At 48.7% G+C, this 26,198-nt stretch overlaps 2 protein-coding genes and 1 long non-coding RNA gene across 4 annotated transcripts in view; 1 reads left to right on the top strand and 2 right to left on the bottom strand.

Moving 5' to 3' along the window:
* LOC117673237 (uncharacterized) overlaps window positions 1-421 on the bottom strand; it is a 28,103-nt gene extending 27,682 nt beyond the window's left edge. Inside the window, exon 1 of the mRNA XM_087894268.1 lies at window positions 45-421. Coding sequence (XP_087750394.1) covers window positions 45-99 — 55 coding nt within the window. The 5' untranslated portion in view covers window positions 100-421. The remainder of the gene's footprint in view (window positions 1-44) is intronic.
* Window positions 422-3,479: 3,058 nt separating this feature from the next.
* On the top strand, window positions 3,480-4,844 carry LOC132709477 (uncharacterized). Its single transcript, XR_009620515.2, has 2 exons — window positions 3,480-3,690; window positions 4,621-4,844. It is a non-coding gene; the product is annotated as an uncharacterized LOC132709477 (long non-coding RNA).
* Window positions 4,845-5,844: 1,000 nt separating this feature from the next.
* On the bottom strand, window positions 5,845-25,846 carry TBRG4 (transforming growth factor beta regulator 4). Of its 2 annotated transcripts, none has more exons than XM_087894269.1 (11): window positions 25,603-25,846; window positions 20,529-20,933; window positions 18,825-19,148; window positions 17,238-17,409; window positions 15,655-15,812; window positions 14,736-14,846; window positions 11,633-11,777; window positions 9,696-9,941; window positions 8,181-8,289; window positions 6,905-7,019; window positions 5,845-6,018 (listed from the first exon to the last, which is right to left on the bottom strand). In XM_087894269.1, the coding sequence occupies exons 2-11, from the start codon at window positions 20,919-20,921 to the stop codon at window positions 5,917-5,919; spliced, it is 1,875 nt and encodes a 624-aa protein (XP_087750395.1). In that variant the 5' UTR covers window positions 20,922-20,933; window positions 25,603-25,846; the 3' UTR covers window positions 5,845-5,916. The 2 variants fall into 2 exon arrangements, with proteins under 2 accessions (XP_087750395.1, XP_087750396.1); XM_087894270.1 differs by lacking the exon at window positions 25,603-25,846 and adding an exon at window positions 22,390-22,547.
* Window positions 25,847-26,198: the final 352 nt, after the last annotated feature.

Genomic DNA, 26,198 nt, shown 5'->3' with positions numbered 1-26,198 from the left:
GGGGAATCCAAGGAAGGTGGGGGCGACCGGGGTGGGGGTCTCACCTGGCTGCATCGGCGGCGCCTGCGGGGCTTGGCGACCCGCTGCCTCCCCAGGCATGACGAGGGGCGCTTCCGGGACACCCTCTCCCCTTTCCACCGGCCGGCTTTTTTCTCGGGGCGGGGGTCCTCCGGCCGGCCGGCTGGCTGAGATTGGGGGCGGGGGGGGGGGGCTTCTGCGCAGCCGGCCAGGAGGCAGAAGGGAGGGAGGGAGGGAGAGGAGGGGGCGGGCCAGGAGCCCACCGAGGCTGCGCGGTGGCGAGGAAGGCTCGCTTAGTAGGATGGGTGGGCGGGGGTCGCACGGCTGGTGATCCAGGATGGGATGCCCGGCTGAGATGCGGAGCGCTCCGTCATCCCGGCTGATGTCAGCGGCGGTGGAGCTTCTTCTGGTCCAGCCCTCCCGCCTTCCTCCCCCCTCCCTCCCGGAGTGGGGGGGGGAGAGGGAAAGTGTGGGGGGGGCGTGTGCCAGGCACTGCAGAGAGCGAAGGTGGGGGGGGAGGGAGAGGAGGGAGAAGGGGGGGGCGGAGGTGGCTTTGGAGGCTGGACCGTTGCATCAGCCCGGCGGCGGCGGGGCAAGGGGAGCGGTCAGCGGTGGATCCGTTTGAACCCCGGGAAAAAAGGGGGTGCGAACCAAAGCATCAAGGCAGGGCTTGCACTCCTCAAAAAAGGGGGTGTGAGCCTTAGCAGCAGCAGCGAAAGATGGGGTGCGAGCCTCAGGAGCAAAAGAGGGCATCCTGGGCAAAAGGAGTTGCGTTCCTTAGCAGCCCACAAGCAAACAGAAAAGGGGGGTGCAAGCTTTAGAAGCAACGCAGGGCTCACACTCTGCAAAGGAGGGGGTGCAAGCCTCAGGTGCAGCAGCAAAAGAGGGTTTGCACCCCACAAAAAAAGGGGGGGTGCAAGCTGAGCAACAAGACGAAGCTGCTTCCCCACAAAAGAGGGGGTGCAAGACTCAGTAGCAAGGCAACGCTTGCACCCCACAAAAAAGGGGTTGCCAACCGCCGCCAAGTACCACTTTTGCACCCTGGAAAAAAGGGGATGCAAGCCTCAGCAGCAGAGACTCAGCTCAAGCCCCCCAAAAAAGGATTTTTTTTTGACAAGCCACCAGTAGCAGTAGCACCCTGTAAAAAAGAGGGGGGTCACAAGCCCACCAAAGGCAGGGGGGAAAGGAAGGGGGTCCCCCTTGGTGGGGGAGAGCATGGGGTGGGGCCACTTGGGTCCCAGATGCAATGTATCCCCCAAAAGAAAAGCTTCTTCTGTTTCTTCCCAAAAAGGCAGATTTGGGGGGTGCGTCACAACATCCCTGCAAGGTGGGCCAAGGAACAAAGAGACTGACGTATCCATTCGGGGTCCACTCTGATTCAGACATCCAACAGTGGACTCCCCACTCCCTCTCCCCATCCAGTGTGATCCCCTCCTTTTGCTATTTGGGGTGTGGGGGTCTCCTGCTCCCCCCCCAAATCATTCCCAAGAAGGCAATCCCTGCACAGGCAGAAAAACGAAGGAGACTTACAGGTGGTCCTCGACTTATGATGGTCTGTTTAGTGACCGTTCCAAGTGACAATGGCCCCAAAGGAAAAAAATGGGGTCATTTTTCATATTTAACTACCATGGCAGCATCTTCCCTTGGGTCAGGTGATCGACTTGCGGACAGCTCGGCCACTGATTCATAGTTATGACGGTCGCAGTGTCCTGGGGTCCCGTGAACAATGTCAAGTGGGGGGAAGCCCGATTCACTGAACGACCATGTGACTAATCGAAGAAGTGCAGGGATTCACTTAACAACGGTGGCAACGAAGGTCGTTCCGTGGGGCAAGGCTCCCTTAACAAAGGTTCTTGCTTAGTGAACAGTAAGGTTGGTCGTAAGTCAAGGACCTGCCTGGATTTCTCTTGGAAAGCAGACCAAAAAAACCTTGTTTGTTTTTTTGCTTCTCTATCTAGCCTAATATTTGGATTTCCTGGTGGCCTCCCATCCTAAGGCAAAAAAACGCACAAATTGATCTAATTTTGGACATTGAAGTTGGATCAGTGTTGCCACCTTGCGGCAACATTGTAAATTGGGGGGGGGCTGGATTGGATGACCTCTTCGTGCCTCGTTTTATGAGCTGAAAATGGGATGTGAAGGCATGGAGGATCGAATTGTGAAAAATTGTGAGAAAATGGGTTTTTGGTCTCAGTGCTTTTGTGAGTCTTTGTGGGTTGCCGGTTCCTCGCTTGTGTGCCTCGGTGGGTCTTTGTGTGTGTGTTTGAACCAATATATTTGCCTTTTTGTGTGTGTGTTTTGTTTGTTTCTGTGTGGCTGTGTGTAAATCTGTGTGTCTGGGGGTCTCTGTGTATATTTCTGTATTTTATCCATTCATCCATCTTGTATCTATCCATCACATCTACCTATTCATCCTCCCTCCCTCTCTCTCTCTCTCTCTCTCTCTCTATCTATCTATCTATCTATCTATCTACCGGTATCTATCTATCTAATCTATCATCTCTGCATCCATCATCTTTCCACAGTCACTTATTTATCTACCTATTTATTTATCTATTTTAGGATTTGGACTAAAAGACTTCCAAGATTCCTTCCAACTCTGTGTTCAGTTATCCCTCTCTCTCTTTCTCTCTCTCTCTCTCCCTCCCTCCCTCCCTCCCTCTCACTTTCTCTCTCTCTAATCTCTCTCTCTCTCCCATCCATCCATCCATTCATCCCCTGCCTTCTGAAAGTTTGAAAAATATAGTAACCCATAAACAAAATTTAATCCCTCTTGGCATTGTGGTCAGAAACTCTTCCGGCAGGACTTTTCCACGGTTACGTTTTGCCAAAAAGAGCAGTCAGTACTGTAAAAGATGGGTTAATCCTGGTTTCCGTCAGCCTTGGATGTCATTTAAGAAAGCTGGACAAAGGGTGGCTTACAAAAACGACCCTGGGGACACGTGCATGGCATGTTTCACCCTTGTGATATGTATGTGCGTGTCGGGACCTGGGGACCTAGGAGGAAACATCCCATTGGCCTTTGCAGGTGTCATCACCAGGCGGTTGCTATAGAAACTGCCTCCTGGTCCTCCTACCTTTTATCTCCATGGTGACAGGCAGGGAAACCCTGCTTAGGGATGGCAGCTGAAGAGGAAGAAAGCAATGGTTGTGCGTTGCCATCTTTGTGCATCCTTTTGGGGGGGGAAGGGGGCTTGCATTTTGGGGTGGTGCATGGTTTGGGGGGGGACACAGGTATTTCGGGGGAGGATGACACAGCAGGAGGAATTTCTCAGAGACCCTCTGCTCTGCACCAAGACTTGGTACGAGCCTCCATGTGAAACCATGGTTTGCCTAATGCAGCATCCCCGCAAAGATATCATGGTTGCAACAGGCTCAGAATCCTGGTCTTCATCAAACCTTAAAAGAGGGTTAGATTTTTGCCTCCAGAGGACAGTGAGGATCAGGGTGGAACTTGGGGCTCGCGGGTTTCTTGCAGACGTTTCATGACCCAACTAGGGAGTTTCATCAATGCTAGAAGGAAGGAGGAGGAGGAGGACTGTGGGTAATCTTGGTTGTTGTTTTTTTTGCAGATGTTTTGTGACCCAACTAAGGAACGTCATCAGTGCCAGAAGGAAGGGGATTACAGAGATGGAAGAGGAGGGAGAATACAAGGAGGAAGAGAAGGAAGAGGTAGAAGAAAGACATAAATACGGAGACAGAAAGATAGATGGATTGAAGGAAGGAAGGGAGGGAGGGAGGGAGGGAGGGAAAAGTGAAAAAGGAAGGAAGGAAGGAAGGAAAGAAAAAGTGAAAAAGGAAGGAAGGAAAAAGTGAAAAAGGAGAAGGAAGGAAGGAAAGAAAAAGTGAAAAAGGAGAAGGAAGGAAGGATGGAAGGAAGGAAAGAAAAAGTGAAAAAGGAAGGAAGGAAAGAAAAAGTGAAAAAAGGAGAAGGAAGGAAGGATGGAAGGAAGGAAAGAAAAAGTGAAAAAGGAAGGAAGGAAAGAAAAAGTGAAAAAGAAGAAGGAAGGAAAGGAAGGAAGGAAGGAAGGAAGGAAGGAAGGAAGGAAAAAGTGAAAAAGGAGAAGGAAAGAAAAAGTGAAAAAGGAGAAGGAAGGAAGGAAGGAAAGAAAAAGTGAAAAAGAAGGAAGGAAGGAAAGAAAAAGGAAAAAAGGAAAAGGAAGGAAAGAAGGAAGGATAGAAAGAAAAAGTGAAAAAGGAAGGAAGGAAGGAAAGAAAAAGTGAAAAGGAGAAGGAAGGAAAGGAAGGAAGGAAGGAAGGAAGGAAGGAAGGAAGGAAGGAAAAAGTGAAAAAGGAGAAGGAAAGAAAAAGTGAAAAAGGAGAAGGAAGGAAGGAAGGAAAGAAAAAGTGAAAAAGGAGAAGGAAAGAAGGAAGGAAGGAAGGAAGGAAGGAAGGAAGGAAGGAAGGAAAGAAAAAGTGAAAAAGGAGAAGGAAGGAAGGAAGGGTGGCTGGGAATCCAGTGAGTTATTGTTAAGTTAAGCTGGGTGAAGCCCTCGCTCAGTCTTGAGAACCTGGCAGATGGAAGATGGGTGGACTTCAACTCCCAGAATCCCCCAGCCCGCCATCTTTTGATTGTTTTCTTGATTTTCTCCACACTTCAAGGATTGTCTGATGCAAAATGCCTTTATTGGTTCATCGGCCGCAAGGAGCCCAAACCTTGTCAAATTAACCCCAATTGGCTCCGGGATCTTGGTGACTTGCAGTACAACAATTGTGAAGGGAATGCACTTATCATCACGATTTTGCTGAGCCACAAATTTCCCCCGCCCAAATAAAAGTTGATTAAAGTGGATTAAAGAAATTGAAGTCACTCGAAATAAAAAAAATTGAGTTTTTTCCTCCGATTTTCCACAAATTTGGCACATTCCACATTTACATTCAAACTGTAAAATACATGAATTTGAACTCGGACCCTTTCGGCCACAAAGGTGAAACAAATAGGATAGTCCTCGATTTACGATCACAAGGGAACCCAATGTTTCGGCCACTAAGCGAGACAGTTGTTCGAAGTGAATTTTGTCCCAAGTTAGAACCTTTCTTGGCCCAGTTGTTAAGTGAATCACACAGACATTAAGTGAATCCGTCTTATCTGTTGACTTTTGGCTCGTCAAGCGCTCACAAGAGGGATCATGTGACCGTCGTAAATACGAGTCGGTTGCCAAATGTCGGAGTTTGGATCACAAGGCCAAGGGAATGTTGCGACGGTCATAAGTGTGAAACACGGCCCTAAGTCCCTCCAACCGTCATAAATGTGAGTCGGTGGCCAAATGTTCCAAATCCAGGGAATCCTCCACTTATCAACAGTTCGTTTAGTGAGAGTTCCAAGTTACAACGGCACTGGGAAAAGGGACTTAGGATCTTTGTTTGCACTTAATGACCGTCGCAAATTCGGAAGCTTGGAAACCTCCAATTTATGAAGGTTGCAGCACAACCCAGCCTCCCGTTATCCTCTTAGCGACCAGTCAATGAATGACCGTGCACCTCCCTTTAAAAAAACCCTGTGATTCGCTTAACAACTGTGGCAAGAAAACATCATAAAACAGAGCAAGATTCGCTGGAAGAAACGTCTCGCTTAGCAACCAAAATCTGCAAACTCTGCAACGGTCGTAGGAGGAGGAGTAGCACTATGTGCCGGCTGCCGAGCGCCCCCAATTTGATTATCGTGGTCTTGTGAGGAATGGCCATAAGTCTCTTTTGGGGGAGGGGGCGTTGTAACTTTGGTCGCTAGATGGACGGTCGTAAGTCGAGGACCGCCCCACCCCCCCCCTCCTGATTCTGAGGATACCTCCATCCCCTTTTGAAAACCCTGAAATCCAGGAAGACCAATTCTGTACAAAATAATCATTTAATTCCACGCGATTTCACATTTACTCGCACTTTACACCCGGTTGCAAAGCTCTAGTCCGCTAAATCTTTGGCGAGGGCTTTCTGCATCTTGTCTTTAAGATATTGGGTCTTCTTCCACTCTGTGTTCAGGTTGAACCATTCGTGGTAAGGAACCTGGGGAGGAAAAAGAGAGAAGATTCGGATTTCCAGGAAGATGGGGAATCAAGAGTGTTGGAAGGGATCTCAGAGGTCATCTAGTCCAACCCCCTGCTCGAGGAGATTCTTAAAGAATCATAGGATAATGGAAGGGATTCAGAGGTCATCTAGTCCAACCCACTGCTCGAGTTCCTTAAAGAATCATGGAATAATGGAAAGGACCTCAGAGGTCATCTAGTCCAACCCCCTGCTCGAGGAGATTCTTAAAGAATCATAGGATAATGGAAGGGACCTTGGGGGTCATCTAGTCCAACCCACTGCTCGAGGAGATTCTTAAAGAATCATAGGATAATGGAAGGGACCTTGGGGGTCATCTAGTCCAACCCACTGCTCGAGTTCCTTAAAGAATCATGGAATAATGGAAGGGACCTCAGAGGTCATCTACTCCAACCTACTGCTCGAGCAGGAGACTCTGACAGAATCACAGAATGGGAAGGCACCTTGGAAGTCAACAACACATACATTTGGGGCTTAGCTGCAATCGTAACTCGAGGACTATCTGTAGAGTGAAGCAGAGAGATCCAAGGACCCCACCCTCCTCCTCCCAAATTCATGTATTTATCTATCTCTCCACCTGGATGTATCTATCATCCATTCACCATCCATTCGTCTGTCCATCCGTCCACCCATCTATACAGGCAATCCTCGTATCTCGATGTTTCATTTAGTGACCGTTCCGAACTGGGAAAAAACGGACTTAGGACTGTTTTTCCCCACCGATCAACGTTCAGACCCTCGGCACTGACTCGTATTTACGATGGTCGCAGGGTCCCCCGATCCCCTTTCGACGAGCCCCCCTCAAGGGGAATGACAGATTCGCTTAACGACCGTGTGGGCGACTCACCTCGACAACAATGAAGCCGGCGGTTTGGAGGTGCCGTCGCTCGAGAACGAAGCGGCCCAGAAGGTCTTTGCTCCGGCTGCTGAAGTTGGGGAACTCCCAGAGGAGGAAAGCCAGCCTGAAAGAAGGAAGGAACGAACGAAAAGAGAGGAAAGGGAGGGAGGGAGGGAAGGAAGGAAAAGAGAAGGAGAGTAGGAAGGAAGGAAAAGTAGGTAGGTAGGCAGGAAGGACAAAGAAGGAAGAAACGAAGGAAAGGAGGAGGAGGAAGATGGAGGGAGGGAGCACAATGAAAGAAAAGGAGGAAGAAAGGAAAGGAAGGAAGAAGGGAAGGAAGGAGGACAAAGAAGGAAAAAGAAGGAAAGATGGAAGGAAGGAGATGGAAGGGAGAAAGAAGTGAGGGAGGAAGGAAGGGAGGAAGGAAGGAAAAGTAGGTAGGCAGGCAGGAAGGAAGGACAAAGAAGGAAGAAACAAAGGAAAAGAGGAGGAGGGAGAGAGCACAATGGAAGAAAAGGAAGAAAGGAAAAGAAGGAAGGAGGGAGGACAAAGAAGGAATGAAAGATAGAAGGAAGGAGATGGAAGGGAGAAAGAAGTGAGGGAGGAAGGAAAAGTGAGGGAATGTAGGTAGGAGGGATGGAACAGGAAGAAAGGAAGGAAGGAAGGGTAGGTAGGTAGGCAAGAAGGAAGGACAAAGAAGGAAGAAACAAAGGGAAGGAGGAGGAGGGAGGGAGAGAGCACAATGGAAGAAAAGGAAGAAAGGAAAGGAAGGAAGGCGGGAGGGAAGGAGGGAGGACAAAGAAGGAAGGAAAGATGGAAGGAACGAGATGGAAGGGAGAAAGCAGTGAGGGAGGAAGGAAAAGTGAGGGAATGTAGGTAGGAGGGAAGAAACAGAAAGGAAGGAAAAAAGGAAGGAAGAGAGGGAGGGAGGACAAAGAAGGAAGAAAGGAAAGAAAGAAGGAAAGGAAAAAAGGAAGGAAGGAAGCAAGGAAAAGAATGGTACAGAAAAAGGGAAGGAAGGGAAAGAGGGAGGGAGAGAGGAAGGAAAAAAAAGAAAAATCAAGCAGAGCTAGAAGAGGAGATTGTATATATAGAGAGAAAGCCAATTCCTCCTCCCTTTCGGCACTGATGCCGTAACCTAGTTGGGTCACAAGACATCTGCAAGTAAACCACCCAGCTCTCTCGGTTTCTGGATTTAACCACATTCCCTTTTTGTTACCTGACTATTTCTGGGGGGAGGGGGTCAGCTCCCCCCCACATTGCCTACCTGTAGGGAGGGTCTCACCTTCTCACCCCTGACGCCAAAGACTCTTTGGATGGCCGGTCCACAGATAAACCATCAAATTCGGCCACAGGGAGCGGGTTGTTTTCAGAGTCCAAAAGCATCTCAGCATCTACAAAGAGAGGAGAACAACTTAATTCTTCCTCCTACAGGAAGTCCTCAAGTTACAACCACAAGGGAGCCCCAGAATTTATGTCGCTAAGTGAGACACTGGCTAAGGCAGTTTTGCCACCTGCCTGGGCCCAGCCGTTAAGTGAATCCCTACAGTTGTTCAGTGAATCTGCCTTCCCCATTGCTCATCGGAAGGTCGCATGATACCCGGGATGCTACAACGGTCATAAATACGAGTCAGTTGAAGAGCAGTCCGAATTCGGATCACGCAACCCTGGGGACGGTCGTAAGTGTGTGAAAAATGGTCCTAAGTCACTGTTTTCAGGACTGCGGTAGCTTCGAACGGTGACTAAATGAACGGTGTAAGTCATGGCAGTTGCCCGAATTTGGAGCATATGACTGCTACGACGGTCATAAATGTGAGGATTTCCCCAGAATCCCTTATTTGTGGCCGTTGTAACTTCAAACGGTCGCTAAACGAACGGCGGTAAGTCAAGGGCGATCTGTAAATGGCAGTTGCCCAAATTTGCAGCATGTGACTGTGGCAACAGTCGTAAGTGTGAGGACTTTTCCTGAATTCTTTTCGCGGCCGTCGTAACTTTGAACGGTCACTAAACGAAAACAAAGAGACCTTGGCCCAGGGTCTAAGGGAAGCCAAGAGGCCCAAATTTGTTCAGCTTCTAAGGAGATGGGGCAGAGTGGACGATGGATTTCGGAACCGTTGCAGGTCCTCAGGAGCTATAGACAGTCCTGAACTTAGAACCATTCGTTTAGTGACCGTCCAAAGATACAACGGCGCTGAAAAAAGAGCGTTTTTCACATTAGTGATCATCGCAGTGTCCCCGCGGTCAAAACGCGATCTTCTTTTGCAACCATCCAACGAGGAATGTCAAGGATTCGCTTCATGACCGCGTGGCTCACTTCCCCGCTGCAGGGATTTGACGAACAATGGCGGCCAGAAAAGCCGTCATGATGGGGCCAAGTCTGACTTCACAAGAGTCTGGCTTAAGGACGGTCCTCGCGAGCTGTCGTTAAGTGGACGGCCTATAAGGAGGTGTCTCCTGCCAGGGGGTTGGACTAGAGGACCTCTAGAGTCCTTTCGAAGCGTACGTTCTGGCTTCTATGTACTTACAAATCTGAACTGAACCAAACTGACCGGTTGGGGATTCATTTAACGACCGGCGGGAGAAAGGTCGGAAAAGACAACCAAGGTCTCGCTTAGCGACGGACATTCGGGGCTAAACCGCAGTCGTAAGTCGAGGACTAGTTTTTTTCGAGCATTCAGGGAGCTGCAAGTCGAGATAGCTGGGATGCTAAGCCATTCCCCTCAACTGTTCGTGGGGTCCACCCCTGAGCCCCCCCCCCCCCCCCCCCACAAATCTGACCCGGGGCACTTGAGGGTCTCACCGAGCTTCCAGCCGAAGGGGGTGTGCACGTCGAAACGGACCTTTGCCTCGCCACCGGCCACCTTAGCGAGGATGGCGTTGACGTCGGTCTGGAGAGAAGTGGGGGTCCGGTCAACCCCCAAATCCTGGAGGGTCAGCTTATCTGGCGGTAGGAAGGGCCCGTCATAACCCGGAGACTCCAGTTGGGCCGTGGTGTTGATGTGCATAAGTTTGAGCCAGGAATTCTGACGGGCCGGAGTCCAATTCCCTGCAGCGATGTAAGAGAAGCGAGAAGAATCCAAGGGGTTGGAAGGGAGCACAGAGATCATCTAGCCCGACACCAGCACCACCCCCGCTCGAGAGAAAAACATGTGGGTGAGAGTCTGGGGCAGGTGGGATATCCCGAATGCAGGCTTTCTTTCTCCCACCTTCCTTGTCTATTTCAATTTCTCTCTCATTTCCTTCTCTCCTCTCCCTCCTTTTCTATTTCTCTTTTGTTTCCTTTTCTCTCCTTCCTTTTTCTCCTTCCTTCTTCTATGTCCATTTCTCTATTCTTCCTTCTCTCTTTGTTTCCCCCCTTCCTTCCTCTCTCTCCTTCCATTTGTCTCCCATTTTCCTTCCTTTTCAATTTCAATTTCTCTCTCCTTTATTCTTTTCAGTTCCTTTTCTTTCTCCTTTCCATTCTCCCTACTTTCTTCCATCCCTCCTGTCCCTCCCTTCCTCCTTTCCTTTCCTTCCTTCCTTCCCTTTCTCCCCTTCATTTTCTATTTCTATTCTCTTTCCCTCTTTCTTTCCTATCTCTCTATCTACCGTTTCCCCAAAAATACGACCTACCTCAAAAGCCCTAGCTTGATTTTTACATATCTATCTATCTATCTATCTATCTATCTATCTATCTATCTATCTATCTATCTATCTATCATCCATACCTGTCTATCTATCTATCCATCCATCTCTATATCTATCTATCTATCTATCTATCTATCTATCATCTATTTATCCATCTATATCTATCATCTATTTATCTATGTATCCATCTATCTCTATATCTATCCATCTATCTCTATCTCTATATCTATTTATCTATCTATCCATCTCTATATCTATCTCTATCATCTATCTATCTATCTATCTATCTATTCTATCTATCCATCTCTATATCTATCATCTATTTATCTATCCATCTCTATATCTATCTATCTATCATCTATTTATCTATCTATATCTATCTATCCATCCATCCATATCTATATCTATCATGTATTTATTTATCTATCATCTATTTATCTATCTATCTATCTATCTCTATCTCTATCTATCATCTATTTATCTATCTATATCTATCTATATCTATCTATCCATCTATCTCTATCTCTATCATCTATTTATTTATCTATCATCTATTTATCTATTCATCTATCTCTATATCTATCTATCTATCTATCTATCTATCTATCTATCTATCTGGGAGAAGAAGAGGAGAAAGAACAGGATTATTGTTCTAAGATTAATGGGTCAATCTTGGCTTATTGGGTGTTGATTGTTGGGGAGGAGGTGTTGTCATCTATTTGTTCCTTTCTTAATTTTTTGATTGACTCTTTTCAATGGTGGGTAAACATTCATCGCTCCATGTCTGCTAATGGCCAATCCATCCGAGTTGAGCTACATGCCCATGTGCACACGCACCAACCTGCTACTCGCGCAAGCTCAAGCACCCGCCACTTATCTACCGGTCCGATGTTTGTCCCAATTAACCGCGGCCCAGTAGTGGGTCGTGGCCCAGGGGTTGGGGACCCCAGTTGTGGATGGTATCTGCTTTTTGAGTTGGGATGTTTTGGAGGGCATGAGTCGGTTTGCGTACTACACTGATGCCGCACTGGTTTAATCATCCGCTGATGGTTACTCAGACACCCTCCTACCCAGTCCCAAGACCCATCGTTGGACTTCTGTTCTACGTACCAAAGAAACTGGAGAAAAACTTGGGCAGCAGAACGGTCTGGAAATGGATGGCTTCTGCTTGCTGTAAGACACACAACGACCAGACCAGGTCGACCAGCAGGGAAGGGTTTAGGCTGCCCAGTTGACCGTCCAGGATGTGGTGGCTCTGGAAGAGAAGATGGAGAAGGGCGGAAGGAGAAAATTAACTGAGCGAAGTTATACCTGTCGGGAGAATTTCTGCCCTGAGCAAGGGTTGGATTAGAAGACCTCTAAGGTTCCCTCCGGCTCTAGGATTCCTCAGACCTCCAAAGTCCCCTCCATTTTTTAAAAAAATTCTAAGCCGAAACAGTCACAAGAGAAATAGTCCTTGATCTAATGACCAACTGGGCCCAAGTTACAGTGATGTTGGAAAATAAAGAAGACAGTGATGACGGATCCTCGCACTTACGACCATGCCAGCATACTGGCAATGATCTAATCACGATTCAGGTTGTTTCAGATGGACACTAAATGAATAGTTGTAAGCGGAGGATTACCAGTGATAATTTTGCACCCATTCGGACATTAATTTAATTCTCATTTTTTTTACTATGTGGTTTGTCCTTTCGTCTTCTGTATTGAGAATTATTTCTCTAAATTTATTGATTTATTGATTGATTAGGTTTTTATCTTGCCTTTATTATTTGATAAGTAACTCGAGGTGGGGAAAGATACTTAATATTCCTCCTTCCTCCTGTTTTCCCAAACACAACAATCCTGTGAGGTAGGTTGGACTGAGAGAGAGAGAGGGGCTGGGCCAAAGTCACCCAGCTGGCTTTCATGCCTAAGGTGGGACTAGAACTCCCCATCGCCTGGTGATTGGCCCAAACTCAGCCAGTTAGTTTTCATAGCTAAGGCGGGACTAGAACTCCCCATCTCCTGGGTGATTGGCCCAAAGTCACCCAGCTGGCTTTCCTGCCTAAGGCGGGACTAGAACTCACTGTTCCCTGGTGATTGGCCCAAACTCAGCCAGTTAGTTTTCATGGCTAAGCCCGGACTAGAACTCACGGTCGCCTGGTTTCCATGCTAGCACCCTCACCACTAGACCAAATTGGCGCTCTCTCTTCTGTTGTGTTCTATTCAAGACAAGACTATACAATATAGGATTATACAATACAATTCAATACTATACAATACTGTGCAATACTATATTAGACAATACTATACTACACTATACTACGCTACAGTATACTATAAAATACTACACAATACAATACATGCTATACTATACTATACTGTACAATACTATACAATATTAAACTATACAATACTACACTATACTATACTACCCGTGTTTCCCTGAAAATAAGAGCCTGTCTTATATTTCTTTGAACCCTGAAATAAGCGCTTGGCCTTATTGCCATGCACTCAAAAGCCCAATTGGGCTTATTATCAGGGGGTGTCTTAGTTTGGGGGAAACAGGGTATCTATTTGTCTGTCTGTCTGTCTGTCTGTCTGTCTATCTATCTATCTATCTAATCTATCAATCAATCTATCTATTTAACCGTCCATCTACCTATCTATCTATCTACGGTATCTATGGTGGATGGATGGATGGATGGATGGATGGATGGATGGATGGATAGATAGATAGATAGATAGATAGATAGATAGATAGATAGATAGATAGATACCGTGTTTCCCCTGGAATAAGACCCTGTCTTATATTTTTCTGAACCCTAAAATAAGAGCTTGGCCTTATTGCCATGCGCTCAAAAGCCCGATGGGGCTTATTATCAGGGGATGTCTTATTTTGGGGAAAACAGGGTAGATATTACTATACTGTACTATACAATACATACTACCGTACTTCTCCAAAAAGACGACCCACCTTGAAAAGAAGCCCTATCACCTTTTTGAGCGCATGCGATCAAATTAAGCCCCACCCACAAAAAGCCCTAATTAAGACCCCGCCCATCCCGGGGGTGGGGCAAGGCACACAGGTAAAAAAATAAGCTAGGGTAGGGATGGAGGGTGGAGCTGCCCTACTTACCAGGTCTCGCGCTCCCCGACACCTGCCTCGCCTTCTTCTGCGGCCACTTGCCGCCACTCGCACGCATCGCCCCGGCCTCCATTTTGCTTTCAGATGCCTGCCGGAAGGCTCTGTTATCGGCTGCAGCTGTCTTCCGGCAGGCATCTGAAGGCGGAACGGAGGCCGGGGCAATGCGTACGAGTGGCGGCAACGGCCGCAGAAGAAGTGGCCAGCAGTGGGCTCCTGGTGGGCGGGGCTGTCGGTGCCACCGCCGTGAGTCAAGTCAATAATTAGAACCCTCCAAAAATAAGGCCTAGCCATATTTTCAGGGGTCAAAAGAAAATAAGACCTGGCCTTCTTTTTGGAGAAACACGGTATACAATACTGTACAATACTATAAAATACTATACTATATATATTACAGTATACTATGCTATGCTATACTACACTACACAATACTACACAATAAAATAAAATACTATACTATACAATATTGTACAATATTATACTATACTATACCATACTACAGTATGCTATGCTATACAATATACTATACAATATAATACTATATAATACTACACTACTTTACACTACAGTATAATATAGAATACATACTATAGAATACTGTGCAATACTATACAATACTAGAGTATACTATGCTATGCTATACTATACAATATAATACTATACAATATAACACTATACACTAAACAACAATATACAATACTGTACTGTACTATACAGTACTATAGAATACGATACATATTATACAAAACAATACTATACCATGCTGTATACTGTAATACCAAACAATACTATATACAGTATACTATACAATACTATGCAATACAATACCATATAATACAATACTCTACTATACAGTACTATTGTATACTATATAATACTATACAGTACTGCACAATACTGCACCATATTATACTGTACTATATTGTACAATGCTATGCTGTGCTATGCTATAACTTTGTATTGGTTCTATACCGAGTAATTTTAATCAACAATTTTAAATAACTAGATTTAATTCCAGCTTAATCCACAGGATGTGGAGCTGCCCCAGGACCCACGACTGCACAACAGAAAATAGCAAAGAATCACCTTGGTGTAAAAGTCCTCTTTGTTGCTGGGGTGGAAATTCAAGCGGGCGTAAGAAACGAGGAGATTAATCAGCTGGTTCAGAGTAAATTTCTTGCTATTTTGGATGAAGTACTATGGAGGAAAAAAGGAAGAGGAATTATGAATTTTTCAACCCAGAGCAAATGGCCAAAGCGAACACCAGGGCAGATGGTCCTCCACTTACGACGATTCGCTTAGTGACCATCCAAAATTACAACAGCCCTGAAAAAAAGTGGCTTAGCACCGGGTTTCACACTTATGACTGTTGAAGCATCTAGTGATCGAACTCTGGACATTTGGCAACTGCCTCGTATTTATGACGGTCGCAGTGTCCCAGGGCCAGGTGATCCCCTTTTGCGACCTTGTTAATGGGGAAGCCAGATTCACTTAAGAAGCATCTGATTACTTTAACAAACGGAAGGACTTCGCTTAACAACGGTGGCAAGAAAGGCTGGGAACGGGGCGAAACCCTCACTTCAGGTTTCGCTTAGCAACGGAAATGTTGGCCTCAATTGTGGTCGTAAACTAGGGGATTCTGGGAGTTGAAGTCCACCCATCTTAAAGCATGAGGAATTCTGGGAGCTGAAGTCCACCTCCCTTAGTGCAGGCTGGCTGGCGGATTCTGGGAGTGGAAGTCCACCCCTCTTAAAGTATGCCAACACCGGTTTGGAAGTCTACCACGAGAACCAACACAAGCCAAAATTCCATTCCATCCGCCAAGAAGGTTCTGGAAGGATCATCTCAGGATCTCTTTCTGTTGACTTGCTTTCTTCCTTTAATCTCGGGGTACACAACAGGATTAAAAAAGAAGAGGAATCCTTGGGGATCGCGCTTCTAACCTGATCCAGAGATCCTTCCCTACCAACCACCCGTGTCTTCTCCTCCCTTCCCCGGAACTCACCTCGGCGGAGGCCTCGAAGACAGGCAGGTTCAACCATTTGAGGTAGGAGAAGGACTTCACGCAACGGACCACGTCGGTGGGAGGCAACTTGGAGACGTGGGGCAGGAGATCCGAGCAGATCTTCTGGAACATCTGAGTCTGGTGGAAATTCAGCTTCCCTTTCGCGGGAAGAGAGGGAGAGGCGGTTGGGATGTTGGAAGATGAAGAAGGTCAAAACCCATAATGGACGTGGAGAAAGACCCCAAAGCAGAAGGTCTTTTCAGTTGTCCAAGGTTGTCCCAACCCTGGTGAGGTTCAGACCCAACACCTCAAGGTAAGAGATCTGGAATTCTTTTCCCCTTAAATTTCGTAAAATACTAGGCAAACTGAGAGTGCTGGATGGACCAATAGGGGATGAGGAACCACAGAGGGTCAGATCTTCTGTCCTGGCACCAGGGATGATCAGGAAGCCCCCGAGATACACCAACTCAGGTGAGCCTTCTGACTCTACGTAGCTCTCTGATATCAGACAAGGATGCCTGGATCAGCATCCAGGTCTAAGTGACTATGACTCCACTAAGCATGGGCCCCAATCCTCTTGACGGGGAATGATGGGAGCTGGAGTCCAGCCCAGCTGAGAGGCACCGGGAAGAGGCAGACAGAGCTCGTATCTCACTTCCGCTAAGTCCTCCCATCTCTCGACGGCCAATGGAAGTCCAAACTCTGCGACCCATCGCTCTCTGTCTGCTTGCCAACCACTTCAGAAGAACAAGTAATGCCCCCAACCCCAGTACACACGGTCCTCGTTTAGTGACCGTTCATAGTTACAGCAGCACTGGAAAAAAGGGACTTCACAACTGTTTTTCACACTTAAGACCGTCCCATTATCAAAATTCAGATGCTTGGTCACCGACTCGTACTTACGATGGGTCGCAGAGTCCCGGGGAGGGGTGTGTGTGTCACGTGATCCCCTTTGGCGACCTTCCAAAGAGCAAAGTTGATAGGGGGGGGGAGGGAAGCCCAATTCGCTTTATGACTGTGTTTGAGTCGAAACGATTCGCTTAATGAATTCGGCAAGGATGGTCGTACAACTGGGGTGAAACTCACCCCCAACGTTTCACTTAGCGACCAACGTTTTGGGCTCCATTGCAGTCATCAGCTGACGACAGTGGGGATTTCACTTAACAACAGCGGAAAGGAAAGGGGGTGCCATGGGGCGAAGCTCACTTAACAACGGTCTCACTTAACGACAGAAAGGTCGGCCTCGATTACGATTATCGTAAATGGAGAACTAGCTGTCTTGTCCAAATGCTTCCTGGGCATTTTTTTAAAAAGGTCCAGGAAGAGAAAAGAGTCCTCGACTTACAACGGTTCATTTAGCGACCGTCCAAAATCACAACGGGGCCAGAAAAAAAAAACACAGAATGGCTCAGCACTGTGATGAGGTGCTCAAAACCAGATCATCAAAGCCCGAATTTCCTCGCTCAGCCAGGGAAATTCGGATGATCGTATTTTGCGGCCTTAAGTCAAGGACGAAACCCCAGATTCGGCGAATTCTCCCGACAAGCCGAGTTTTCCCCGGAAAGGAGGGACGGATCGCTCACCAAAGGCAAAAGCCAAATCCAGGAGGATATCCGGCTGGACGGCGAAATGCTTCTGGACAAAATGGTAGGAGATGGCTCGGAGAAGCGGCAAGGAACGGAGGTTTTGTTGGGCAAGGACAACGGCGATCCTCCGGATGTCCTCGGCAGAGAAGTGGGCGGCCAGCTCCAGGCTCTGCGGAGGAAGATCCGTTTAGTATCAGGAGCAAAGAGGACTGAGGGGAGGGGTAGGGGGGTAGAGGAAAGAGGCAGGGAGACGGGAGCAGGAGGGAGGGAGGAAGGAAAGTGGCAGAGGGAAAGCATAAGGTGCAAAGAGGGAAGAGGGAGGGATGTGGAAAGGAGGAGGAGGGGGTTCTCGGTGGTCTCTGAGCTGGGTGCATTTCTTGCAGATGTTTCATGACCCAGCAAGGGAACGTCATCGGTGCCAGAAGGGAGGGGGGATGTGGAGAGGAGGAGGAGGAGGAGGAGGAAGGACTTTGGGCTCCTTGGTGCTCTCTTGAGCTGGCGGCTTTCTTACAGACATCTCGTGACCCAAATAGGGAATAGCATCAGTGCTAGAAGGAAGGGAGGGTTTAAAGGGAGGAGGAGAGGAGGAGGAAGGGCTGTGGGGTTTTCGGTGGTCTCTGAGCTTCATAGGTTTCCTTGCAGATGTCTCACGACCCAGCTAGGGAACCTCATCAGTGCTTGAAGTGAGAGGAGTTTGCAGGGAAAGGGAGCAGAGGGAGGAGGAGAAAGGAAGGAGGGAGGGAGGGAGGGAGGGAGAGAAGGAAGGAAGGAAGGAAGGAAGGAAGGAAGGAAGGAAGGAAGGAAGGGAGGGAGGGAGGGAGGGAGGGAGGGAGGGAGGGACTGGTGCTCTGAGCTGGTCATAACCCAATTAGGGAACCTGATCAGTGCTAGAAGGGAGAGGGGTCTGAAGAGAGGAGGGGGAGGGGGAGGAAGAGGTTGGCTGTGAGGTTCTCAGTGGTCTCCAAGCTAGGTGGGGTTCTTGCAGATGTTTCACGATCCAGCTAGGGAACATTATCAGTGCTAGAAGGGAGAGGAGTTTTCAGGAAATTTCCCTTGATTCGAGTATTGTTTTCTGCTTGATGGTTTGTCTGCTGTTAATCCCTGCTTATCTGGGTTTCTCTTTCCATGGAGTTCTTGGTGCTCTCGGAATTTTGGGGCTTGTCTTGCAGATCTTTCAGAAGCTCAGAAAGCATCAAGGACCCCACTATTGTCGTCCTCCTTCTCCTCCATGCCATAAATCCCACTTCCTTCTAGAACTGATGAGGTAGCCTAGTTGGGTCACGAAAAGTCTGCCAGAAAACCACCAAGCTCAGAGGACACCCAGGATCCCACACGCCTCCTCCTACTCCTTTTCAGAAACCCCACTTCCTTCTAGCACTGATGATGTTAGCTAGTTGGGTCCTGAAACGTCCATCAGAAAACCCCCAAGCTCCGAGAGCACCAAGGACCCCACGGTCCTCCTCCTCCCCACTCTTCCTCCTCCTCTTCCTCCTCCTTTTCAGAATTCCCATATCTTGACAGCACTGATGGCACCGCCTAATTGGGTCCCGAAACATCCGTCAGAAAACCCCCAAGCCGGGTTACCTTGTCCTCCAGCCGCTCCCGGAGCTGCAGCGAGAGGTATCCCTGTTTGGCCATGAGCATGGCGATGGTGCTGGCATCTCCTATCTCGGCCCAACGCATCTCCAGCTGGGCGAAAAGCTCAGTCAGCAGCTCGTGAGGCTTATCCTTGGGGATGTAGGCGGCCAGGTAAGTGGCCAAGGATGCCAGGCGCCGGTAAGAGAGTCCGCGCAGGCGCCAGCGCAGCTCCTGCTCAGCTGAACGCAGCTCCTTCTGCTGGGGGTTGACCCCCAAAAAATAAAGACTCTTCAGGAGGTTAATCAACACCATTTGCTGGATCCTGGAGGCCTGTGGGCAGGAAAGGCGCAGAGCATAATTTATTATTTTTTAATTTACTGTTATTCAATTCCTTTTTTGCGGGTCGTCCTCGGCTGACAACCGCTCCTATAGCAACCTAAGTGGCGACGGGGTTGGGAAAAAAAGGACCGAACTTACCTAACGTAGCCCTAGAACCCCCCCCCCACCCCCATCACCTGGTGATTGGTCCAAAGTTACCCTGCTGGCTTTCATGCCTAAGGCGGGACTAGAACTCAATGTCGCCATGTGATTGGCCCAACGTCACCCAGCCAGGTTTCCTGCCTAAGGCAGGACTAGAACTCCCAGTCTCCTGGTTTCTAGGCCAGCGCCTTAACCACTACGCTAAACTGGCTCTATACGCAAAGAGGGGGTGCATTTTGCCACTATGTTCAGATACACCCCGATAGGAAGCTAGTGAGCAGGCATGGATTGTACCTACAGCTCTTTCCCCTCCTAAGGAAAAAGGTAAGTCCTCTCTTAGCAACTGCCACGTTCAACCACTTTTCAATGTTACGATGGGGCTCAGAAAAAGAACGTGCATTTCAACCTTCTCCGTGTCCCTCAGCCATGCGATCCCCGTTGTAGTCAAAAGTTTGGAGAGAAAGGGATTTGCAGAGTTTGGAGATTACAGGGACACAAATGGCGATACACATTGAAAAGAATGCCTTCATGCTACGCAAACAATTCAGTGTTATCTCCTATTGTGAGGCTGCTTACTCCACCTACCATGAATTTCAGCTCCCGAATTTTCTAGTCGCCAATTCTGGAAGCTGGAATCCACACATGCTGGCTGGGGAGTTCTGGACTTTGAAGTCCACGTATCTTAAAAGTTGCCACGTTGGAAAAACGTGTACTAAAGTCTAACTTCATCACAAAACTTTAAGATATCATTTCTTTAAGATATCTGATGGGGCACTATTGCACCCAAGACTTTAGAGATGGTCCCTGGTTGAGCAGAAAGCTGATGAGGAGCTGTATCCTAGTCCATGTAGGGTAACCAGCATCCTTGTGTTAAACTTTCTCTGTCAGGAGAGCTCCGTTCCCATCCAGGAAGTGTCCTTCAGGACAAAAAAGGCATTCGACAGGATTGAGACTCTCAATCCAAACTCTCCTAGGTACGTATCTAAACCTGCCTTTTCCTGGCCCAGAAAGACTTCCTACCAGGACACCCAGAGGCTTCTGAACACAAAGAGACCCACAACTACGTCCTTGTGTTAAAATTTCTCTGCCAACAAAGATTCGTTCTTGTCCAGCAAGCACCTTTCAGGACAAAAAGGGCATCTGACAGGAGTCCCAGTTCAAACTCAGCCACATATCTAAATCTGGCCCGGAGAGATACAGCAGATTCTGCACATAGACCCACAACTCTACCTCCTTGTACGTCTGATGGAGCAGCTGTTGGAAACGTTTATCCTTCAAGATGTCCTCGTGGTCCAGCTTCAGCTGTGAGGCCAGATGGGACAAGCGTGTGATCATGAGGGCAGCCTGGTTCCCGCCAAGGTCCTGCAGATGTTCAAGAGAAAAGAGTTCCTCCACACTGGATGAAGCCATGATGAGATCTTCCCACCTGGTGGACTTCTCCAGGGGTTTGCTCTCCAGCTCCTTCACGGAGATGTCTGCCACTTGCGAGAGGTTGTAAGTGGTCATTGAGGCGAAGGGAGGTCTGCTTGACCGCATAGCCTTGGTCAACTGACCAGCTTGGAGGCCCAAGGGAGAGAAGGTTCGGCAGAGCATATACCAGCGGTGCATCAGCCTGGCCGCCATCTTGCTGGGGGTCTGCAGGGAAGGGGAGAGGGGAGGAGGGGAAAAGCACAGGATTGTTGTTGGTCCTTTGATTATCAACACTGCGACGGCAAGCCACTTGCATATAAACAGAGATCAAATCCCAATTCCTCTTAGAACTGAAGATGTTACTTAATTGGGTCATGAAACGTCTGCAAGGAAACCACCAAGCTCAGAGAGCACCAAGGACCCCACAGTCCTCCTCCTTCTTCCCCCCCCCTCCAACCTCATTCCCTTCTAGCACTGAAGATGTTACTTAGTTGGGTCATGAAACGTCTGCAAGGAAACCACCAAGCTCAGAGAGCACCAAGGACCCCACAGTCGTCCTCCTCCACTCCACAAACGCCCCCCCCTTCCTTCTGGCACTGATAATATTCCCTAGTTGACCAAACAACCAAGGTCTGCCCTCCCTCTCTCTTTTCTCTACTCCGGAAACACCGCTCTTTTTTTAGCACGGATGATGTTACCTAGTTGGGTCATGAAATGTCTGCAAGCAATCCACCGAGCTGAGAAAACCAGGGACATCCCCCACCCCCACCCCATCTTCCTCCTCCTCCTCCTCCTCCTCCTCTCCACACAACCCCCCTTCTTTTTAGCACCCAACAATGGCTTGAGGAAATCCAACCAAACGATCAGAAATATTCTCAATCAGAATAGAGCTGGGAGAGACCTTGGAGAACCCACTGCCTAAGCAGGAGATAATATGTCATTTCAGATAGGTGGCTGTTACCCAGTTAGGGTAATGAAAGAAAAAAACAAGCTAAGGACCCATCATTTCAACCCTGAGCTGCAAACATTCGCCTTTATAGATATGTGGATGTCCAGTCTTTTCTTAAAAGCCTCCAGTGATGGAGCACCCACGACTTCTGGTGGCAAGCTGTTCCACTGGTTAATTCTCCTCACTCTTGGGAAATTTCTCCTCAACTCCAGGTTGCTTCTCTCCTCCATTAGTTTCCATCTGTTGTTTCTTGCCTTCTGGTGCTTTGGAAAATAAGTGGACCCCTTTTTCTTTGGGCAGCCCCTCAAATATTAGAATCCTGCTATCATGTCCCCCCTACTCCTTCTTTTCTCTAGATTGGCCATACTCGATTCCTGCAACCGTTCTTCGTATGTTTTAGTCTCCGGGCCTTTAATCATCTTAGTTGCTCTTCTTTGCACTTTTTCCAAAGTCTCAACATCTTTTCTGTAATGTGGTGACCAAAACTGGAAGCAGTTATTCCAAGTGGGGCCTTACTAAGACTTTACAAAGCGGTACTAGTACTTCTCGTGATTTTGATTCTGTGCCTCTGTTTATGTAACCAAGGATTGTATTAGCGTTTTTGGCTGCTTCCTCACACTGCTGGCTCAGGTTTAAGCCATCGCCCACTAGGACTCCAAGGTCCCTCTCACAGGTAGCCAGGTTTCACCTAATCTAGCCAAGTGCATATAACCAACATATGGTAGAACAAACCTGATAACAGATTTTGGAAACGGAAGGAGGAGGAATTTCATTTCAGCCCCATTGGGTTGAGTAAGATCTTGTTGTGGTCCGTCAGCGGCCTGTGCGGATTGTAGCTGATTCCGACAGCGAGGAGGCTGGTGTGGTGCTGCACTCGAGTCGGACAGTGAGGAGGCTGGAGAAGGTGTGGTGCCAGAGGCGGGGATTCCGCCAGGGCCTTCAGAACCTCCAGAAGCTCCTTTAAGTGAAGAGGATGAAGAGGAGGAGCCTCTTCTCGATGCACGGGCGCGCAGAGTGGCCAAAAGGCAGGAGTGGCTCCTCAGGAGGAGGTCTCCTCGAGAGTAAGGCTTGGGGCTAATTGGCCACTCCCTTAGCCTATTTAAGGAGGAACGCCGACTGAAGCAAGTTGTAGGGAACAACTTTAGTTCATTCTCCTTCGCGTCTGGATTCTCTGCAAATTGCTTCTGGGCTTTCTGCCAACCTTAGTAGGATTGTCTTTGGTTTCTTGTAGGCTGTTAAGAAAGTTTATTAACAGTCTTTCTTTGGAACAGACTGAGTTATTTTAGTAAATTTAAGTTTTGTACAGGCTTTGTGTGTGCTGTGTTCTTTGGGGTTCGTAGCTGGGGCAGAACAGATCTCCTGCTCGAGCAGGGGGCTGGACTAGATGACCTCCAAGGTCCCTTCCAACTCTTGTCATTTTATGATTCTGTAAGGATCTCCTGCTTGAGCAGTGTGTTGGACTAGATGACCTCCAAGGTCCCTTCCAACTAAGGGCAGCCCCTCGAATATTGCAATACTATTATGTTCCCCCTAGTCCTGCAACCTTAAACACTCAAAGAGCCATTTGGACCCGTTTCCCACAGAAAAGAAATCACCGGGAGCCACAAAAGCTGGGTGGGTGTGGCCAACTCAACCGTCACTCACTCCCACCCAGTCACATGACACCCCCCCCCTCCCACAGCCAAGCTTACCCAGCTTTTGTGGCTCCTGGTGTTTTCTGTGTGAAACTATTATCTCTCTCTCTCTCTCTCTCTCTCTCTCGTGTGTGTGTATGTGTGTGTGTGTGTTTGTATTCCTTCTTGAACCATTTCCGTAAACAGGCGAGGATTGGTGTTGTTGGTTTTTTTTTGGGGGGGGGGCGATGTTGTTCTTTCTTTTTCTTTGGGTGCTTTTTACCATATTTAAATCAAGAGTCATTTCAGGTTCCCAGATAAATGAAGCTCTTTCCTCCCCCTGCAGGGGCTCCCTGTCCGCTGAACCCACCACTGGCTGGCCCTGCCCCTCGCCCTCCCTTCCCAGTCACTCCTCGCCTGACCTGAGAAGGGGAGGGCAACGGCGGACGATGAAGACTTGCTCCATATTTCAGAGTGGGAGTGACGCACCCCTGTACTTGCCATATCTCGCAGGCACTTCTTCTGTCCCTTGTTGGTGCTGCGCATACCTTGGTCACTAAGGGAGATGCACGACTTGCTCTCCGCTCCAAGACAGTGGCTCGGCCTAGCTGTGGCCAATGCCACTTCTGTTGCCACCTCCATAGCCTGCCCGCTGCTCTCACAGCATCTTGCGCAAGCACAGTTAAATTTAGCACGCTTCACAATGGAGGAGACGGTGTTCCTTCCTCCTCTTGGAGCCCATTACGATGCAGAGCATCGGCCGCCACCGGGCTGGGCCAGTGTTTCAGGGCAGAGAGCAAGTCGCACCTTTCCCCGAGCAACTGAGGTGTGTGTAGCCCCAAGGGCCGGAAGAAGCGCCTGCGAGATATGGCAAGTACAGGGGTGCTTCACTCCCGCTCTGGAATATGGATTGAGTCTCCATCCCCCGCCGTCGCCCTTACCTTCTCAGGTGAGGTGAGGAGTGACTGGGAGGGGAGGGCAAGGGGCGGGGCCGGCCAGTGGTGGCTTCAGCGGACAGGGAGCCACAGCTGGGGGAGGAAAGAGCCTCATGTGGCTCCGGAGCCACAGGTTGCTGACACCCGCCCTAGTCCTTCTTTACATTAAACCCAAATCCTGCATCCGTTCTTCCTATGTTTTAGTCTCCAGGCCTTTAATCGTTTTAGTTGCTCTTCTCTGCACTTTTTCCAAAGTCTCAACGTCTTTTCTGTAATATGGTGACCAAAAGTGGACGTAGTATTCCAGGTGGGACCTTACTACAGCTTTACAAAGCAGTAGTAATACTTCACACGATTTCGATTCCATGCCTCTGTTTATATAACCAAGGGTCGTGTTCACTTTTTAGGTAGTAAAATATAGGTAGAATCGTTTGTTCAGTGACCGTTGTTACAACAGCACGGGGGGGGGAGGGAAAGACTGACGACCGATTATCACACTTATGACCGTTGCAGCATCCCTGAGGTCACGTGATCCAAGTTCGGAATGCTTGGCAACCGGTTCGTATTTACGACGGTCACAGTGTCCCCGTGTCGATCTGCTTTTGCGACCTTCTCCCCAGCAAAGTCAAAGGGGGGAAGCCCAATTCACTTAACACTGTGGTACTATTAACAACGGCGGCGATTCATAACAACCGTGGCAAGCAAGGTCGTAGAAGGGGGCAAAATTCACTTAATGACGATCTCTACAGAACAGAAGTTTCGGGGTTTGACTGCGGTCGTACGTCCAGGGCCATGATCCCCCCCACACCCCGTTGGACAGCTGCCTTGCTTAGCGATTGTTCATTACAGCTTGTCTTTGATTTACGACAGTTCGTTTAGTGACCATTCAAAGTTACGGCGCTAAAAAATCTTGGGTTCCATTGTGCCGTATGTCAAGGACCGCAATCCACCTTTGCTTATAATCCACACACACACACACACACACACACACACTGATAACTTTGAACGGTCACTAAACGAACTGTCGTAAATCAAAGACGAGCTGTAATGAACAATTGCTAAGCAAGGCGGCCGTCCAGCCAACTGCCCCGTTTTACGACCTGGCTTAATACAGTCGTTAAGCGAATCCGGGACGCCTGATCTGCGAGAGGCCTGGACTGGATGGCCTCGGGATGCCTCCACATTCCGGGATCGTCTTTCCCGCGGCCAGCATTGAAGCCCCGTGCCTCTGGGCGACAGTGATGGGATATGTAGTCCAAGGAAAAGGAGTCCAGCCCGCGGTTTTCGCACTGACAAGAGAGATGAGCGGGCGGCCTGCCCCATTCCGGCCTGTTTTCCACCGGCAGCCGAGGATGGAAGGCCTCGGTGCCCCGAGTACCGTGCCAGAGGCGCCTTACCTTCCCAGAGCCGCCGTCGCAGAGCGAGGACTGACCTCCAGCCGTCGCCCGCACGTCCGCTGCGGCTCGGAAAGAAGCGCCGCGTCGCCTCTCGATGACGTCACCGACCCTCTCCCACAAGTCGCGTGGCTTGCTCTGCCATAAATCTGAAGACTTCAAATCCCAGCATTCTTAGCCGTGACGACGGAGGGGGAGGGACTCTGGGAGTTGAAGGCACAGAGTCTATGAGAAGGAGCCATGTTGGGAAACGGTTCGCAAAGCGCATGCGCGGTTCAGGGGAGAAAAAAAAAAAGGCCTCAGTTACACAAACATCTGTAAAGATGTTTTCAACGCGCATCCGAATTTAGGGGAAGAAAAGGGCTCAGTTTAGAAATAACAGACCGCCGCGGACTTCCAATCCCAAAATTCTCAGCCGAGACGATGCACGGCGACGAACTGTGGGAATGGAAGTCCATGCCATTCATGAGGGCTCAAGGGGGGGGGGAGACTTTTTCAGCGCGCATGCGCGCTTCAGAAAAAATAAATGCCTCAGGAAAGAAAAAACGCCCCAGTTTAGGGAGTGCTCGTCTCCATCCCACCCCGGTAAACCCGAATTC

This window comes from Pantherophis guttatus, chromosome 4 (assembly GCF_059756535.1).
Source record: "Pantherophis guttatus breed Tessera chromosome 4, ASM5975653v1, whole genome shotgun sequence".
NCBI lineage: Eukaryota > Metazoa > Chordata > Lepidosauria > Squamata > Colubridae > Pantherophis > Pantherophis guttatus.
This window is presented reverse-complemented; position numbering and strand designations above follow the sequence as displayed.